General features: G+C 40.0%; 2 protein-coding genes and 1 pseudogene across 2 annotated transcripts; 2 read left to right on the top strand and 1 right to left on the bottom strand.

Annotated features, from left to right (window-relative positions):
- Positions 1-586: 586 nt before the first annotated feature.
- LOC124059210 (extracellular calcium-sensing receptor-like) lies at positions 587-5,335 on the top strand. The gene is made up of 11 exons (XM_046389040.1): positions 587-852; positions 1,120-1,361; positions 1,536-1,627; positions 1,774-1,953; positions 2,074-2,262; positions 2,379-2,840; positions 3,022-3,231; positions 3,342-3,465; positions 3,646-3,839; positions 3,959-4,240; positions 4,380-5,335. Exons 1-11 carry the CDS (start codon positions 587-589, stop codon positions 4,800-4,802), a joined length of 2,664 nt encoding a protein of 887 aa, XP_046244996.1. The 3' UTR covers positions 4,803-5,335.
- A 1,975-nt stretch (positions 5,336-7,310) lies between these two features.
- LOC124059409 lies at positions 7,311-11,804 on the top strand (annotated as a pseudogene).
- Positions 11,805-13,545: 1,741 nt separating this feature from the next.
- Positions 13,546-18,035, bottom strand: LOC124058945 (extracellular calcium-sensing receptor-like). Its single transcript, XM_046388587.1, has 9 exons — positions 17,813-18,035; positions 17,246-17,540; positions 17,023-17,109; positions 16,447-16,716; positions 15,954-16,157; positions 15,541-15,816; positions 14,935-15,162; positions 14,722-14,845; positions 13,546-14,643 (listed from the first exon to the last, which is right to left on the bottom strand). The coding sequence occupies exons 1-9, from the start codon at positions 18,007-18,009 to the stop codon at positions 13,736-13,738; spliced, it is 2,589 nt and encodes an 862-aa protein (XP_046244543.1). The 5' UTR covers positions 18,010-18,035; the 3' UTR covers positions 13,546-13,735.
- Between the last annotated feature and the right edge of the window lie 513 nt (positions 18,036-18,548).

The raw sequence follows: 18,548 nt of genomic DNA, 5'->3' as shown, positions 1-18,548 counted from the left end.
TTGGACCTGCTTTGGTGAATCACTGTGGATTCATTTATTATAATAAATATCAAACTCTTTTGGGATACCTGCGGTCACTGCCCCCTAGGTAAATACCGTGGTTTTACTCACTCACACACACACACACACACACACACACACACACACACACACACACACACAGACCAGCCATTTCATTATTGTTTTGCCTTCATATTTGAGAGAGGTGAGTTGATGCTCTGTCTTCCTGTTTACTGTCACTCCTCCATGGGCTTTGCAGCTGTTATAAATATCCAGAACAACAGTTGTGCTGTGCAGAGCAGGAGGGGGGGTATGCCATACTTAAGATACCTTGTCAGTTGTCTGTGTGACATAACATGCATTTTGTCCTAAAAATCATTTTGCTTCACAGGTGGAGGTCTTAAGGTTAAACTATAAACATTGTCCTTTGCATTAGAAGAGATTTCACTGATAGAGATTTCATCAGATTTGACCTTCACTGCCAACTGTTTATTGCACCTATTATCTGTATATTTTGTGCCAATGAGAAGTTTTGTAGCTGAGTATATACTGTGCATTTCTCAAAGTGTCCAGAGCTGCTCCATCCATGTCGTTGTTCTTCGGGCTCTTCCCTCTGTGGTCCTCCTCAACCACATCGCTTTTCCTGGTGGGACTTGTGGGCAGAGAGCTGGGACTCAGAGTGGGGTTGCAGGTGGTTCAGACAGTGACTTGTTCTCGGTGGGGGACACCAAGCAACCAGGGTCTATACCAGGATGGAGATGTAGTTATTGGCGGGCTCTTTAGTCTTCATTACCAGCCTCCATTTACAGGCCAGGACTTCACTCAGTTGCCACACTACAAACCTTGCACTGGGTAAAACTGAACTGCACTGTTTACTTCGATTACTGTAGTATACATATGCATACAGTATGTCTGACATATTATTAGCTGGATCTTAACTGTTAGTGGCTTTATTTTTTACATTCATTCATTTAATTCTCTTGTTAAACAGATATTGTTATAATTGCTTTTCCAGTGATTACAAAATGATTACTTAGCTTTCTAGCTACGGATTAATAGCTTCACAATCACAACATTTTGACTGATATTTTTCTAATTCCTCCTCTCCTGTCATCTCAGATTGGAAAATCTTCCATTGCAGTACATATATGCTATGGTGTTTGCACTGGAGGAAATCAATCATAGTGCAACCTTGCTACCAGGTGTGAAGCTGGGGTACCATATTCGTGATAGCTGTGCCTTACACCCCTGGGCTATGCAGGCAGCATTGTCACTGGTTGGAGGAGACAGCACCAGCTGCGATTCAGAAGCCCCTCCAGACTACTCTGTTGGGTATGGAGAGGGAATCGGAGAAAGGAGAGGTACTAATTCACCCTTTCATGAAACTGATGAACTGAACTGTCCATCTTTCTTTGTTAATTACAGGCAAAGAAAATGATGACAGCACTTCACAGACTGTGATGTCATGATCAAAACAAAACATATTTTTTTTATTTGTCAAATGTCGTTTTTTTCATTGTGTCTTATGTCATCAGGTTATCAGGCTGTTCCTTTGATCATTGGTGGTGCCTCATCTATAGCAGCCATGATACTCTGCAGAATTCTGGGACCCCTCTCCATACCTTTAGTGAGTTCAGTTAAAATTCACGAATGTGTGAATATGAAAACCCATAATGTTCAAATTTGATTTAGTGAAGCACTATATATGATCTACAACAACAATTTTTAGGACATTTCTGCATGTGAATAGATTATGCATGTTTTTTGTCTTAGATGAGCTACACTTCTAGCTGCCCCTGTCTAAGTGACAGGCGCCAATTTCCGACCTTCTTCAGAACCATGCCCAGTGATATTTACCAAGCCCGAGCCATTGCCCAGCTTGCCATGCGCTTCAACTGGACTTGGGTGGGAGCAGTGGTAGCAAACAATGATTATGGCCATATGGCAGTGAAGGTGTATCTATCTGTTATATATCTTGTAGTAAAAATATTATGGCATTAATGCGATAGTATATCTGAATATTTGTATTTATATTTGTCTAATCAGTTTGCTCCTTTCAACTGTATATGTCAGATATTTCAGGAGGAGACTCAGGGAAAAGGGTTGTGTCTGGCATTTGTGGAGACTCTCCAAAGGGAAGAGATTGTGAGTGATGCCAGACGTGCAGCACTCACAATTCAGGCCTCCACAGCAAGAGTGATTCTCATCTTTACATGGTACACTGATGTGAGGGAACTGTTCCTGCAGCTGGCCAAGATAAATGTGAGCAAAACAGTTCAGTGGTGCAGTGAGTCTGTAAATAATAACAGAACTGATCTCATAATAGAAACATAACAATCGCTTTTTTAAAAGACCGTTAATTATTTTGTTGTCACTAGGTGACTGACAGACAGTTTCTGGCCAGTGAGGCTTGGAGCACCAGTGGTAACCTTCTCCAAGATGTTGTCACTTCTAAAGTGGCAAGTGGTGTTCTGGGTGTGGCCATTAGAAGTTCACCTATACCTGGATTTGAAAATTATCTCAGAACTTTGAACCCAACTCATCATCCTAATGATGAGTTTTTAAAAGAATTCTGGGAAAAAGAGTTTGGTTGTCGTCCCGGGGCCGCACCACTTTCATCAAGTGCTTCTCTTCCACCCTGCAATGGGACAGAGTCTCTGGAGAGAGTACACAATCTGTTTACTGACACCTCTCAGCTGAGGGTGACATATAATGTCTACCTTGCTGTTTATGCTGCAGCCCACGCCCTTCACAGCCTTCTCTCCTGCCCTGATGGAGACAGGCCTCCTGGAAACAACAGCTTCACTTGTTCCTCTCCCAAACACATCAGACCCATAGAGGTAAACATGATTATGCATATTTCAGCCCTTAAATGACAGGCATTTTCACAAACTGCGCTCGTTTGTAAATCTGTAGATTTATATGTAATGGGAACACAAAGCAGTTGTGTTTGTCACATAAAACAAACGTACCAGCACTTACAACTAAAAGGTTTACTCTTTCAATATCTGATGCTTTCAGCTGTTGCAGCACTTGAACAACTTGAATTTCACCACACCACAAGGTGAAATGTTATATTTCCAAGGAGCTGATATTCCTGCAAAGTATGACCTTGTCAACTGGCAGAAAACCCCTGAGGGCTCACTCAAGCTTGTATTGATTGGTCGTGTAGATGGATTTGACATTCACCTTAATGAGTCAGCAATTCAGTGGAGCACAGGATCCCATCAGGTAGTCAAATAAAGAAAGAATCTTGATTCAGGACGATGCAAAAAATGTGTACTGAATTAAACATTCACTGTGATTTATATTATGTAAATTATGATTTTACTTGTTTATAGGTGCCTGTTTCAGTATGCAGTGAGAGCTGCCCCCCAGGCACCCGGAAGGCCAGCAGGAAAGGAGAACCTCTCTGCTGCTTTGACTGTATCCCATGTGCTGAAGGGGAGATTAGTAATAAAACTGGTGAGGAAATGACTACATAAGATCTTCCCATATAGATTTCATCCAGTCTACCACCCCAATAACAAATGCACAACCTTCCAATATGCAGCTTATGTAATGCTTTCAGCTCCATCGTTATTCTTTTTTATTTTTCTCATCCAAGTTTCCTAATTCCCTCTTTTGTGTGTCTTTCTCTCTCAGGTTCTCTTCACTGTGAGCGTTGTCCCCCTGAGTTCTGGTCCAATGCTGAACAAACTGTCTGCGTCCCTCGTCAGCTGGATTTCCTTTCCTTCAATGAAACTTTGGGCATCACTCTGACTGCAGTAGCTGTGTCAGGTGCTGTTGTGACAACAGCTGTGTTTGTGGTGTTTATTCATTATCGTCAGACACCTATGGTAAGAACCTAATCCAGAGTTTGTTGCATGCATTTGATATTTTTGTCTTTTGTTCAGTTGATGAGGAAAAGGTTTTGTGTGTTGTCCCATCTGTATCTTCTAATCTGATTCACTTCCAGGTGAAAGCCAACAATTCAGAATTGAGCTTCCTGCTTCTTCTGTCGTTGAAGCTGTGCTTCCTGTGCTCACTGGTGTTCATTGGTCGTCCATCAGTCTGGTCCTGCCGGTTCCAGCAGGCAGCTTTTGGGATCAGCTTTGTGCTTTGTGTTTCCTGCCTTAAAGTCAAGACCATAGTTGTTCTGGCAGCTTTCCGCTCAGCTCGGCCTGGTGCTGGAGCCTTGATGAAGTGGTTTGGTCCAGGCCAACAGAGAGGAAGTGTTTGCATTTTTACCTGCATACAGGTAAGTCAGAGTTATATGCATATGAACTTTTTTGATAATAAAATTCCCATATTGTTTATTATAGTTATTACATCATTAAAGAATTTTACTTCCAATATTAACTTGAAATTATAATATTCCAATGTCTTTTTTCATCAAGGTTATCATCTGTATTATTTGGCTATCCCTGAGCCCTCCAATGCCCCAAGCTGACTTGGATATCCCAGGGTTACAGGTCACCCTGGAGTGTGCCATGGCCTCTGTGGTGGGCTTCTCTCTGGTTCTGGGCTACATTGGCCTGCTGGCTTGCACCAGTCTACTCTTAGCTTTTCTTGCACGGAAACTCCCAGACAACTTCAATGAGGCCAAGCTGATCACCTTCAGCATGCTGATATTCTGTGCTGTCTGGGTGGCCTTTGTTCCTGCTTACGTTAGCTCTCCTGGGAAGTATGCAGTTGCTGTAGAGATTTTTGCTATCCTGGCTTCCAGCTATGGTTTACTGCTCTGCGTCTTTGCACCAAAGTGTTTCATCATTCTTTTGAGGCCTGAGAAAAATACTAAGAAACACCTGATGGGTAGATAGCAAAAACATTTAACAATGCGTGCTGTGATTTAGAAAGAGAAAGAAATGAATAAAAAAGCCACTGTAGGTCAGTTCATTAAATGATTGCATCATTATCAGTTATTCACATAATACACTGTCGTAAAAAAACACTAATCTACCCTTTCTGAAATGTCAGAGTTATTAATTTCTACTGATTTGTCCTAACTACTGTCAGTCATTTGTTACTACACAATATCAGGTTTGTTCAGACAACTGAAAAACAGAAACAGATGCATTTTGTATATTTTTCCACTAATAACAATTGAAAATGTTCCCTCATTTTACTTGAATGTTTACAGCTACTACTAATGTAACAAACCTTGTACAACAAAGAAAAATGACAACATTAATAAACATGAATAAAAGTCAGTTCCAGTGTATTTTGTTCTTTCTTTCTGATGCAAGTGCTCGTCGGCTGCACCACGAATCCCTGAACTCAACCCTGTCTCCTTGAAACTTTATTTATGCTTACCTAATATGCAACAGCACATAAGTTTATAAGGCAAATGTCATCGCAGCCTGTTATTGTCAGGTTCAGGCTCAGGCAGGACTGAGACGCAGAGCAGGAGGTTATTTCAGCAGACTTTATTAAAATACAGCAGCAGGTAAATACCTCTAGGCAGAGTGACAAAACAAAAGGACTATGAAAATTTTCTGAGGCACGTCTTCTCTAACCAGAGATGCACGGCTATGAAATTTATTAATCTCCACAGAGAAGAAACCAAAAGGGCTAAGAAAATTACAAATGAAATAATCAACTGTCTCTGATAAGGGTCACTCAAGGAGGACAAAAAACAAACAAACTAAAAACTAAAGACAGGGGAAAACTGCAAAGAACAAAAAAATCTCTCTTATAAAGAGGATAAACTATCAGCTAACACAATTAACAAGGTAACAAAAAAACCACTCCATCAGAGGGAAAACAAAAGACTAATCCTAACGCTACACTATGGCAAAAACCTGAACCAAGAAACTTTCAACAAAAAATCATTGTGTTACAGAGGCAAAAACAGGAAAGCGGAAAAGGCAACGCTGGGGTGAACGCACACAGACAAAACACACCGGCATAAGACAAGGGAAACGCAGACTATTTGAACACATGGATGTAATGGGAAACAGGTGGACACAATCAGGGAAGACAATCAGACTGGTGACACAGGAGGAAGGGCAAGTGACCTGAAACAAGAGGAGAGTTACTCTTCAAAATAAAACAGGAAATGACGAGACATAAACCCAAAACAAGACAAGACCTCACCACGCTGTGACAGTTATGTTCTCAGATAACATTTATTTTACTGAATCTAACAATAGTTTTATGTATTGCACAAGATTTGGAGATAGTTGGGTTGGATGGTGGACGTACAAAGTACAGGACTCCAACACCAAAAACTGAAATTTCAGATTCAGTCCAGACTTCAGTCTGTGGTTAGGTTTAGGTTCCAAAAGCAGTTTGGTTAAGGTTAAGGTTGGGGAAGCAATGTGTTTTTCCTGTGTAAGTTTCAGAAATACACGTGAAATGGGTTGTCAGTGAATATTTCACTGATAAGTTCTGTATAGACATTTTTGTAATTTTAAATTATTGCATTTTCTCATTATGTTAAGAGCAAACCTCACTGGTTTTCATTATGTTTTCCTTATAACTGTATGTGCTGTTTCAAATTAGTTAGACACACGCAACCATTAGGAGACCCTGCTGCGTGATTTTATGTTTTGAAATAAAGCTCTAATTTAAAGAATTGCCATTTTTGAGAACATCAAGTAAAGAGAAAAGGTTGAACACCCACAGGGAAGGCCGAACAATCAATCAATCAATCAATCAATAAATCAATAAAGCTGCTTCTTTAAAAATGTATGCTTATTCTACTGCTTAATGTTATTGGTGAACTTGTTTTTATTGTCCAGCTTTTCCCATACTGGACAATAAAGAAAACTCATTGTTGAAAGTCATAAGAACAAACGTTGAACAAAAAAGAGTTGAAAATCTTTAATATACAATTGTATGATTGTGTGTTATGTTTTTATTAGCTGGATTCTCTGTACAGATTTCAGTCAGTGGTTCTAATGGCAATGTGAAATAAATAATAAAATAATACAATGGTGTGTACTTACACATACCTTCCACTCTCCACTTTTACTACCTACCTACACAAACAACAATCATTTGCAGTCATGTTTTTTTTTTTCAGTCACTCTTGAGAGGGGTGATTTTGGGTTGTGTGCATGTGCCATTGTGTTTCTTTACATCAATTATAAATACCCAGATCAACAGCTGGGCTGTTTAGAGGAGAAGGGGCTGCATTCCAGTTTAGATAGTCGCTGGCCAGTGTTGCATCTGGTTCTATCTGCTATTTGAAAATATACGTTTTGATCTTCAACTTGTTTTATCTCTACAGGTGGATGTCTTTTGGTGAAAATCAGCGTTTTCCAACCGCAGTGGGAAAGATTTAATCTGATTTGACTTTTTCTTTGCAAGAACTGTTTGTCGATTCTGAATATACTGCCTATGAGCCTTACTGAGTATACTACACCTATTCAAAGTGTCCAGAACAGCTGTATCCATGTCTTTCTTCTCCTGGCTCTTCACTCTGGTCTCCTCCTCAGCTCCATCCCTGCTTCTGGTGGGACTTGTTGGCAGACAGCTGGGCCTCAGGGGGGGGTTGCAGGTGGTTCAGACAGTGACTTGTTCTCGGTGGGGTAAAACTAGCAACCCCGGTCTTTTCCATGATGGAGATGTCATTATCGGTGGGCTCTTTAGTCTACATTACCAAACCCCAGCTATAGACCATCACTTTACTCAGCTGCCACACTACAATCCTTGCACTGGGTAAAACTCTGATGTGTGCTATTAACTGTAATTGAGCAATTATGTGAGCAATTAGCATCTTATTTTTTTATTCATCTTTTATTTTTTTATATATATTACAAAAATAGTCAATACATACATTTGAACTCATGGCTTCGCGGAATCGATCACAGATTCTGACTCGTATTTCTCTCCTCTTGCCTGTGGTCTCAGTTTAGAACATGTTCCATTGCAGTACATACATGCTATGGTGTTTGCAGTGGAAGAAATCAATAATAGCACTACACTGCTACCGGGTGTGACGCTGGGGTGCAATATTTTTGATAGCTGTGGCAGACCTCCATGGGCTCTCCAGGCAGCACTGTCACTGGTTGGAGGAGACAGCACCAGCACCAGCTGTCAGTCGACAGACACTGCGGATTATTCTACTGGGTACGGAGAAGGAATCGGCGAAAGGAAAGGTAGTTGATTGTGTGTGTGTATATCTCACTCTGTCATAGCATAACCAACTGAAAAGATGACAGCAAAACAAGTGTAAATCTGTATTCAACATAGAATCAAACAGCTTTTGTTCTGTACACGTTTTTTTTTAATGTGACAAAAAATCTTTGAACTTGTCATTAGGTGTTCCCTTGATCATCGGTGGAGCTTCATCCATAACTGGCCAGATACTCTCTAGGATCTTGGGGCCACTCTCCATACCTTTAGTGAGTTTTGTTTTGAACACTCCACATTAGCTATCTTCACAGTATTGTCAGAGACCAGGTGCCATCTTTTAACCCAATATCTTTTAGTGAAAGGTTGAACGAGATGTGCAGTGAAAAGTTTAATCTCACGACAGAAAAAAAATAAATAAACAAAATAAACTTTTGAGGATGAAGACAAAAAGTCTAAGAGGAAAAGATGGATATTTAAATGTAAATAACTGATGATTCGACTGTCTTATAATCTTTCAGATTAGCTATCTGTCAAGCTGCCCCTGTCTAAGTGACCGGCGCCAATTTCCTAACTTCTTCAGGACCATCCCGAGTGACATTTACCAAGTCCGAGCCATTGCCCAGCTTGCTATTCACTTCAGTTGGAATTGGATTGGGGCAGTGGTAGCAAACAATGATTATGGCCATATGGCAGTAAAGGTGTATTTTTATTTATAACATTTTGAAATTATCTGTAAAAACATGTTCACATATACACCACGAGAATACATTTAAATCGTTGAATCTTTCTTCTCCTTTCAACTGTATATGTCAGATATTTCAGGAGGAGACTCAGGGAAAAGGGTTGTGTCTGGCATTTGTAGAGACTCTCCAAAGGGAAGAGATTGTGAGTGATGCCAGACGTGCAGCACTCACAATTCAGGCCTCCACAGCAAGAGTGATTCTCATCTTTACATGGTACACTGATGTGAGGGAACTGTTCCTGCAGCTGGCCAAGATAAATGTGAGCAAAACAGTTCAGTGGTGCAGTGAGTCTGTAAATAAAAACAGAACTGATCTCATAATAGAAACATAACAATCGCTTTTTTAAAAGACCGTTAATTATTTTGTTGTCAATAGGTGACTGACAGACAGTTTCTGGCCAGTGAGGCTTGGAGCACCAGTGGTAACCTTCTCCAAGATGTTGTCACGTCTAAAGTGGCAAGTGGTGTTCTGGGTGTGGCCATTAGAAGTTCACCTATACCTGGATTTGAAAATTATCTCAGAACTTTGAACCCAACTCATCGTCCTAATGATGAGTTTTTAAAAGAATTCTGGGAAAAAGAGTTTGGTTGTCGTCCCGGGGCCACACCACTTTCATCAAGTGCTTCTCTTCCACCCTGCAATGGGACAGAGTCTCTGGAGAGAGTACACAATCTGTTTACTGACACCTCTCAGCTGAGGGTGACATATAATGTCTACCTTGCTGTTTATGCTGCAGCCCACGCCCTTCACAGCCTTCTCTCCTGCCCTGATGGAGACAGGCCTCCTGGAAACAACAGCTTCACTTGTTCCTCTCCCAAACACATCAGACCCATAGAGGTAAACATGATTATGCATATTTCAGCCCTTAAATGACAGGCATTTTCACAAACTGTGCTCGTTTGTAAATCTGTAGATTTATTTGTAATGGGAACATAAAGCAGTTGTGTTTGTCACATAAAACAAACGTACCAGCACTTACAACTAAAAGGTTTACTCTTTCAATATCTGATGCTTTCAGCTGTTGCAGCACTTGAACAACTTGAATTTCACCACACCACAAGGTGAAATGTTATATTTCCAAGGAGCTGATATTCCTGCAAAGTATGACCTTGTCAACTGGCAGAAAACCCCTGAGGGCTCACTCAAGCTTGTATTGATTGGTCGTGTAGATGGATTTGACATTCACCTTAATGAGTCAGCGATTCAGTGGAGCACAGGATCCCATCAGGTAGTCAAATAAAGAAAGAATCTGGATTCAGGACGATGCAAAAAATGTGTACTGAATTAAACATTCACTGTGATTTATATTATGTAAATTATGATTTTACTTGTTGATAGGTGCCTGTTTCAGTGTGCAGTGAGAGCTGCCCCCCAGGCACCCGGAAGGCCAGCAGGAAAGGAGAACCTCTCTGCTGCTTTGACTGTATCCCATGTGCTGAAGGGGAGATTAGTAATAAAACTGGTGAGGAAATGACTACATAAGATCTTCCCATATAGATTTCATCCAGTCTACCACCCCAATAACAAATGCACAACCTTCCAATATGCAGCTTATGTAATGCTTTCAGCTCCATCGTTATTCTTTTTTATTTTTCTCATCTAAGTTTCCTAATTCCCTCTTTTGTGTGTCTTTCTCTCTCAGGTTCTCTTCACTGTGAGCGTTGTCCTCCTGAGTTCTGGTCCAATGCTGAACAAACTGTCTGCGTCCCTCGTCAGCTGGATTTCCTTTCCTTTAATGAAACTTTGGGCATCACTCTGACTGCAGTAGCTGTGTCAGGTGCTGCTGTGACAACAGCTGTGTTTGTGGTGTTTATTCATTATCGTCAGACACCTATGGTAAGAACCTAATCCAGAGTTTGTTGCATGCATTTGATATTTTTGTCTTTTGTTCAGTTGATGAGGAAAAGGTTTTGTGTGTTGTCCCATCTGTATCTTCTAATCTGATTCACTTCCAGGTGAAAGCCAACAATTCAGAATTGAGCTTCCTGCTTCTTCTGTCGTTGAAGCTGTGCTTCCTGTGCTCACTGGTGTTCATTGGTCGTCCATCAGTCTGGTCCTGCCGGTTCCAGCAGGCAGCTTTTGGGATCAGCTTTGTGCTTTGTGTTTCCTGCCTTAAAGTCAAGACCATAGTTGTTCTGGCAGCTTTCCGCTCAGCTCGGCCTGGTGCTGGAGCCTTGATTAGGTGGTTTGGTCCAGGCCAACAGAGAGGAAGTGTTTGCCTTCTCACTTGCATACAGGTACTTCAGAGGTGCTTTTTTAAAATTTAGTTTTAAATTAAGTTTTATGTGCTTTAAATGAATTTAAGCAAATTCTGTTTTCATTCAGGTCATCATCTGTGCCACATGGTTGTCCCTCAGTCCTCCGGTGCCTCGACGTGATCTGGGTTTCCAAGGGTCAAAGGTCACCCTGGAGTGTGCCATGGCCTCTGTGGTGGGCTTCTCTCTGGTTCTGGGCTACATTGGCCTGCTGGCCTGCTGGCCTGCACCTGCCTCCTCTTGGCCTTTCTTGCACGGAAACTCCCAGACAACTTCAATGAGGCCAAACTGATCACCTTCAGCATGCTGATATTCTGTGCTGTCTGGGTGGCCTTTGTTCCTGCTTATGTTAGCTCTCCTGGGAAGTATGTTGTTGCTGTGGAAATCTTTGCTATCCTGGCTTCCAGCTATGGTTTACTGCTCTGCATTTTTGCCCCAAAGTGTTTCATCATTCTTTTGAGACCTGAGAAAAACACAAAGAAACACCTGATGGCAAGATAGCAATATAAACTAATGATGTACATGTTTTAGTTAATTGTTTATGACCAATATTCACTATATAACTTTTTGTTTATGTCTTTTCATTTTATTTAATTTTATTGTCAACTTGCATATATTTATTATATTTGTTCAGCATTCTTTTTTTCCTTTATTGTTTTTTTAGTTTGGATTTTCTAAGAATAGGCCATATCATGTAATGACAGTTTGTGGATAATTGCGTATAGTACTTCACATTATCTGAAGGCTCAATCAATAATTTCCAAAAATATTAAACTTTCAGCACAATTCAAGAAAAACAACAACAAAAAAACTTTCGCATTGAATTGTTATCTTTCTTTTAGTATCTGTTAAAAGATCACTTGATTACTTGTCAATTAAAAAACTGAAAGCACACTCCTGTGTTATGTTTCATATTTTCTGGTGAGATTTTTTTCTGGTCACATTTCAGAAATTTACATTCAAGGTTTTCCTTCACAAAAAAAAATAAAAAAAAAAAAATGTATGTAATATGTATTTTTCACCTTTCACATTCATAAACTGTTGTCAGGTGACTGTGATCTCAATATACTGCAGCAAAAGAAACATGCAAATACAGAAGACACAAGGAAATACATAAGTGCTGCAAGTTGTATAGAGCAAAAATGAGACAGAGAGGTGAAAGTAATAATAATAATAATAATAATAATAACAATAAATCAAAAACCTAAACTATGCTTTTAAATTATTTACTCATTTTCCAACAAGAAGAAGCTGAATTCAAAAACTTGTTGTTTATTCAGGTTTAATTTTGTTCATGTTGATATATAATCACAACACATGGTCACCAGTATGTCTAATATGTCAGTCCAAGGCTTTTGTAAGAGTTTGAAAAATGTACACAAAACAAATGCCTTTCACTTTAATAAAATGCTGAATGCTGCTTGCATTATTAAACTCCTGCTTGCTCTTAATAGCCCTCTGTACAAACCATTCATGCAAGACTCTACATGATTACAAACTCTACTCTGCCATAAAACATGCAGTATGTAGTATGTAGTAGCTTCCATTAACTTACTCAGTGTTAACATCATATAGCCTCACTTCAATAAGGAGCTACGAGTTCATACACAATGAACAGAAGACGCTTTCAGATTGAATGATTTTTTTTCGAGAAATTCATTGAAATCATTAAGGGTAAATGTGTTGGTAAAATGTTTATGCTGTTAGGATTGTGTAAATAATAACCACTGACAAGTAAATGGGCAGCAATCGTTATTGAAGTTAAAGCGGATGCAGTTCAGATTAAAATTCACATGCTGATGAAAGGACATAAGCCTGCTAAGGGAACGACATTTGCTCTGCCACCTGCAGCCACTTAGCTGCATGAGAATTATTCTATTCTTCTAGCTACTTTTCTGAGTTAAACTTGCATTCACTGAACAAAAATATTCACCTGGTGTTTATCACCAATATTCCTCATTTGAACTCATCAGTTGGTTTCGACCGTTAAGTTTAATGGCATGGAAAGACAAATGATGTTTGGCTACACATGCAATACTTGGGAAGGGAAATGGGGAAAGGGAAATGTTATTTTTGAACTATTCAGGGAATTAGCTGATAACATTAAAAGATAAAATAACTCTAGCCTAATGTTCAGTTCAATTTGATTTCAATTTTTATTTATATAGCACCTTATACAATCAAAAGTGTTTCTAGATGCTTTACAGAGACCTAGAGCCTGAACCCACGAGCAAGCAGACAGTGGCAAGGAAAAACTCCCTTTTAACAGGAAGAAACCTTGAGCAGGACCCGGGTCACAAGGGGGAACTATCCTGCTGATAGTCGGCTGGGTGAAGGGGGGGAAGAGAGATGAAAGAGAGAGATAGAAAGAAACACACGTGCAATAAACATCATACATTACAAAGGACAAACATGACAGGTTGTTATAATTGGGATTTTGAAGACTATGTGTTGTATGTATAATGTTAGACAGAACAAGGTCTGTAGATTGTAACTCAAGTTCTATAGTGTAAAGCAGACTTAGGGGATGAGAGGTGTTCGTGAGTAAGTCATTAACATTTTCAGAATATCTTCATGTTGCAATTACTATAGACCTAACTTTATGCATGTACTTTTATGCTGTGTAGATAAACTAGATTCATTCTGTTCAGTGAAATTAAGTGCAGCTTTTATTTATTGAATACCTCGACCCATGATGGCTTTCTTTGTGTTCCTCTCTGGTCTGAGCAGGATTATGTAACATTTGGGTCCAAACAGTGCTACCAAGAGACCAAAACTGGAGGCCAGGATGGCAAATACCTCCACTGCATCTGCATATTTACCTGGTGAGCTGACATAAGCAGGGACAAAGGCCACCCACACAGCACAGAAGATCAGCATGCTGAAAGTGATGAGTTTGGCCTCATTGAAACTATCTGGAAGTTTCCTTGCTATAAATGCAATCAGAAAACTGAGGATAGCCAGGGAGCCAATATAACCCAACAAAACTGCAAAACCAACTGTGGACCCAACAACACATTCATAAACTATTTTGTCATTGTTGTATTCAGTGTTTTTATGAGGAACTGGGGAGGCAGATACAATCCAGGCAATGCAGATTGCTGCCTGGACAGAAGTAAGAACCATGACTGTCCCTCTCTGTTGCATAGCACCAAACCACTTCAGACTGGCTCCACCTCCTGGCTTGGAGGCCTTGAACACAGCCAGAACCACCACGGTTTTCACCAGGATGCATGAAATGCAAAGCACAAAACTGATCCCAAATGCTGCATGTCTCAGCTGGCATGTCCACAGTCTGGGACGACCGATAAACAGCAGTGAACACAGGAAACATAACTTAAGTGACAGCAATAGCTGAAAACTCAATTCTGAGTTGTTGGCGCGTACTATAGGTGTTCTGCGATGACAGATGAAGATGCCCAGGACAACAGCACACACACATGTGCCCAGCAAACATGTGGCCGTCAAGCAGATACCCAGAGGTTCATGGTAGGAGAGGAACTCTGTTTCCTTGGGAACACAGTGGTCACGCTGGAGGCTGGGCCAGAAGTCCTCTGGACAACTGGTGCACTCCAATGAGTCTGTGAAAACAGAGTCAGTCTCAAGATACATTATTACATTATATCTCCAAAGTGCAGTATTAAGAATTGAATACCTACTGGTCTCATTGCTGATCTTTCCCTCAGAACAAGGGATGCAGTCAAAGCAGCACACAGGTTCCCCTTTCTTTCTGGCCATGCGGGTACCTGGAGGACAGCTCTCACTGCACACTGACCGGGGTGGCTATTGGTGAAAAAAAAAAATCAGTATTGTGTTTATCTGCCCTGCTATCATTGGGCTACAAAATAGGCATCTGAAAAGTCATTTGTAACCTTTTTTGATTCAAAGTTCCAGAAGATTTTGTCTTCATCAATTCTGAGTTCTTCACCTTTGAAGGCCGACTTCTTAACTTCACCCACATTCTGAAGTTTAGTTGTTCCATCTGGGAGCCACAGCCAGTTCATGATATCATATATTGGTAAGGCATCACCATTCTCATCAAATGACACTTGATCATCAAATGATGTGGTGAAGTTGACCTTTTCCAAATAATACACCAGCTGTGTGAATATCAGAATTGGGGACAGAAAAAAAACAAGATTTAAACAAGAATTTTATATGAATAACTGAGCAGCACTTAGTATTCAATGATCAAATTGAATATTACACTTATGAACATGCAAAGATACTGAACGCAATGCCAGTATTGAAGAGAACAAACACGCCTGTATACACAGTGACAACATATTGTTGTATCTAATCCTATTCACTGCCATCTCCCAGCACGAGGGAAATCCTTTCAGCCATTTCCTTAGCACAACAAGATTAGCTATCTCATCTTCTTGTATTTAGAGCAATACTCTGAATACAACTCTGCAATGAATACTAAAGCATATGATTTAGTTACACAAACAAGCGGAGTGAAACTGATTTCATACCTGCCATGGCTCCAGTTCTTTCAAACTGCCACAGCTGTGTCCTCTGAAAGGCCCTCTGCCTGGCACACAGCGCAGCATGTCATCAAGGGCATATGCCAGTGCATACACAGCCTTGTACACATTGTACTCTGACCTGAGGTCTGAAACATCCAAGAAGTCAGTCTCCACACTTTCTAGATCTTCCTGTCCAGTGCATAATGCTCCTCCAGCATCTGCCCATCCAGGTGGAGGTGGTGCAAATCTACACTGAAATGTGTGTTCCCAAAACTGTTTCACCTGAATTGCATTAAAAAAAATTATAACAGAAATCATAACAATAAAATATTCTTCTTGTAATACTTTTTTTTTTTTTACAATTTTTAATTCTGTATTCTATATTCTGTGCTTGTGTCACATTCAGATTAACCTCTCACCAAGCTGTTGTCATAGCTGTTGTTGTGTAGATCAGGACGTGTTTGTAAGAGGAATTCCCTGAGGCCTGGGATTTCTCCTCGACGGATGGCGATACCCAGTGTGCCAGCCAGGTATGGAATAAAATGAGGATTCTGAAACACAGTGGCTGATATCCAAGCTTCACTGGCCATCCACTGCAGGTCTGTCACATTCTGCCTCACAACCTGTGCAATGAACATCAAATATACTGTATAAGTTAATATTGCCATGGAACTAAACTGCTTTGGCACAGTAAAGTGATGCATTTCACTGGACAACAGTGTGACTGGTAGAAGAGACACAGTTTTTTGAAACCCTGTTAGCAACACTTTAAAGAAGTAAGTTTAATTACATAAAATCTGTTTACAGGCAGATATGTTAACATGACATTTTTTAGAGTTTTATATATAAAAAATAAAGTCATATAATTATATCAAATAATGATTAAGTTGTGCCAAACCAAACAAGCCAAACCTCTTCCATGAGGTTCATCATGTGACTCTCGTGTGCAAACACAATGACCACACGAGCTGTTGATTTCTTCATCACATCCACAATCCTCCTCAGTTCAGCTTGGTCATTGCTTGAGGGCAACACCTCTTTATATGCCAGACAACCTCCACCAGACAGAACAAAGTCAGATTGGAAGGATCGGGCAGCATGAAGTCCATAGTCATCATCAATGATCAACAGGCCAACCCAAATCCAGCCAAAGTGGTTTAGAATCTGAATCATAGCACGAACCTGAGTGATTTAGAGTGAAGGGATTAGTCAACAGGCTGAAATAATCTGTCTGTGAAAAACTTGTTTCACAAATTCAGCAAGTGATTTAGAGGGAAGGGATTGCTGTATGGGATAAAATAACCTTTTATGTGAAAAAAGATAACAGGTGAACAAGTTCAGCAATAAACACTTATTTCCTTTAAGGATTGCTATGTGAGACCAAACAAGATAACATATTTTTGATTGCAGTGTATGGCTATTCTTTCTGGACAATGTTTAATCACAAATGCTTTCTTTTGCATTTTCATTTTGTTGATATTTGGTCACCTGGAAAGCATCACTTGGTATTGTCCTGAAGAAGGATGGAAACTTTTGTCGGTCACTCAAACAGGAACATGTGGCAAAATAACTCACCTGTGAAAGAAACAGATTTAACATACTAAATACCAGCTCATTCAACTCTTCAAGGTAGATTACTTCACGTGAAATAGAATTTGAATGTAAATCTAAGTGATCCAAAATCATTCTAAGATTTAATGTAAAAGCTTACCATAGGCACTCTATATAAACCTAAGACGCTGGAGATGGCAATAGAACTTGTAGAAGAAGAATCACCCACAATCCCCACTACTGGAGGGGTTCCAACACAGGTCTCATCTAACATAAACTGCTCCTCTTGACCACTGACTAAGGACAATGCTGCACGAAATCCAATCGCTAGTTTGACACAGTTATCATAAAGACTGTATCCCAGAGTCACATCAGGTAGCAGGTTGGAGCTTCTATTGATCTCGTCAATAGCAAAGGCCATGGTCATGGCGTGCCTGAACCCTGGAGTGTCAAGTCTAATGAAAAAAATAACACTTTTGAGAGATACAACATGATACAGTAACCGATAACTATAGGTTTCACGAACAAGACATTTGTATAAACACAACTGTTATAATAATTAAATCATTGTGCAAAATAAGCAGTGCGTTTAAAGTGGTATTAATGCACAATCTAATGCTTGCAAAACAAAAGAGAAAAAAAAATCAAACCATAAAAAACCCACATTGGACTAATGGGATTGATTTTCCCCATTTTCTCCTCTTTGTTGCTTCCCTGATAGACTCACCCGTGGCAGGTAGGCTGTTTCGGCTCTGAGGTGAATGAGAGTTCAGGGAAGACAGAAAAGAAGTGGATTTCAAACAGGCCACCGAGAACCACATCCCCAGCTTTGTGCATCCCACTTAGATGAAACTCTTCCAGTAACTGGCAGGAGGAATAAACAGGGAAAGTCAAGGCATATGAAAAGAAGGTATCCAACAACATGAAATACACAAGCAAGAGCAAGTTGAACTCTAAAAATGTCCACATGACTGTCTTCCTCCTTAACCCTGTCTGGACCAACTAAGTTGTGTGGCTGTGCCAGCCACTTTTATTGACTTGCAGTATTGTTAAGTCTTGTGACCTCCCCATCAGAGCAGGAAAAGAAGGGGCAGGGCATAGAATGTATTTCATTTGTAACCGATTCATAATAAGGCAGAATTTATATGTGCACTTCTAGTAATATTTCATAAAGTCTGTGTTAAACTTTTCAGTCCCTATTTAAGTTGTAGGTGTCCTTGTAAATTTCTGTAAGTTTGCTTTCCAGTTATTTTATGTTTTCATTGGGATTTAAGAAGACTTTGATAAGTACATTATGAAATTAAAGAGAATACTGATTGTTTCGCTGTCTGGTGAAACATCCACTTACATTGTTGTAAAATACAAGTTTTGCCAGAGTCGCTGTGTGAGAAGATAGATCAAAAAGTTCATCACACTAGCCACTTTGTTCTGAATTTCATCCCAAATTCATGTACTTGACTCTC

This window comes from Scatophagus argus, chromosome 5 (genome assembly GCF_020382885.2).
Source record: "Scatophagus argus isolate fScaArg1 chromosome 5, fScaArg1.pri, whole genome shotgun sequence".
NCBI lineage: Eukaryota > Metazoa > Chordata > Actinopteri > Scatophagidae > Scatophagus > Scatophagus argus.
This window is presented reverse-complemented; position numbering and strand designations above follow the sequence as displayed.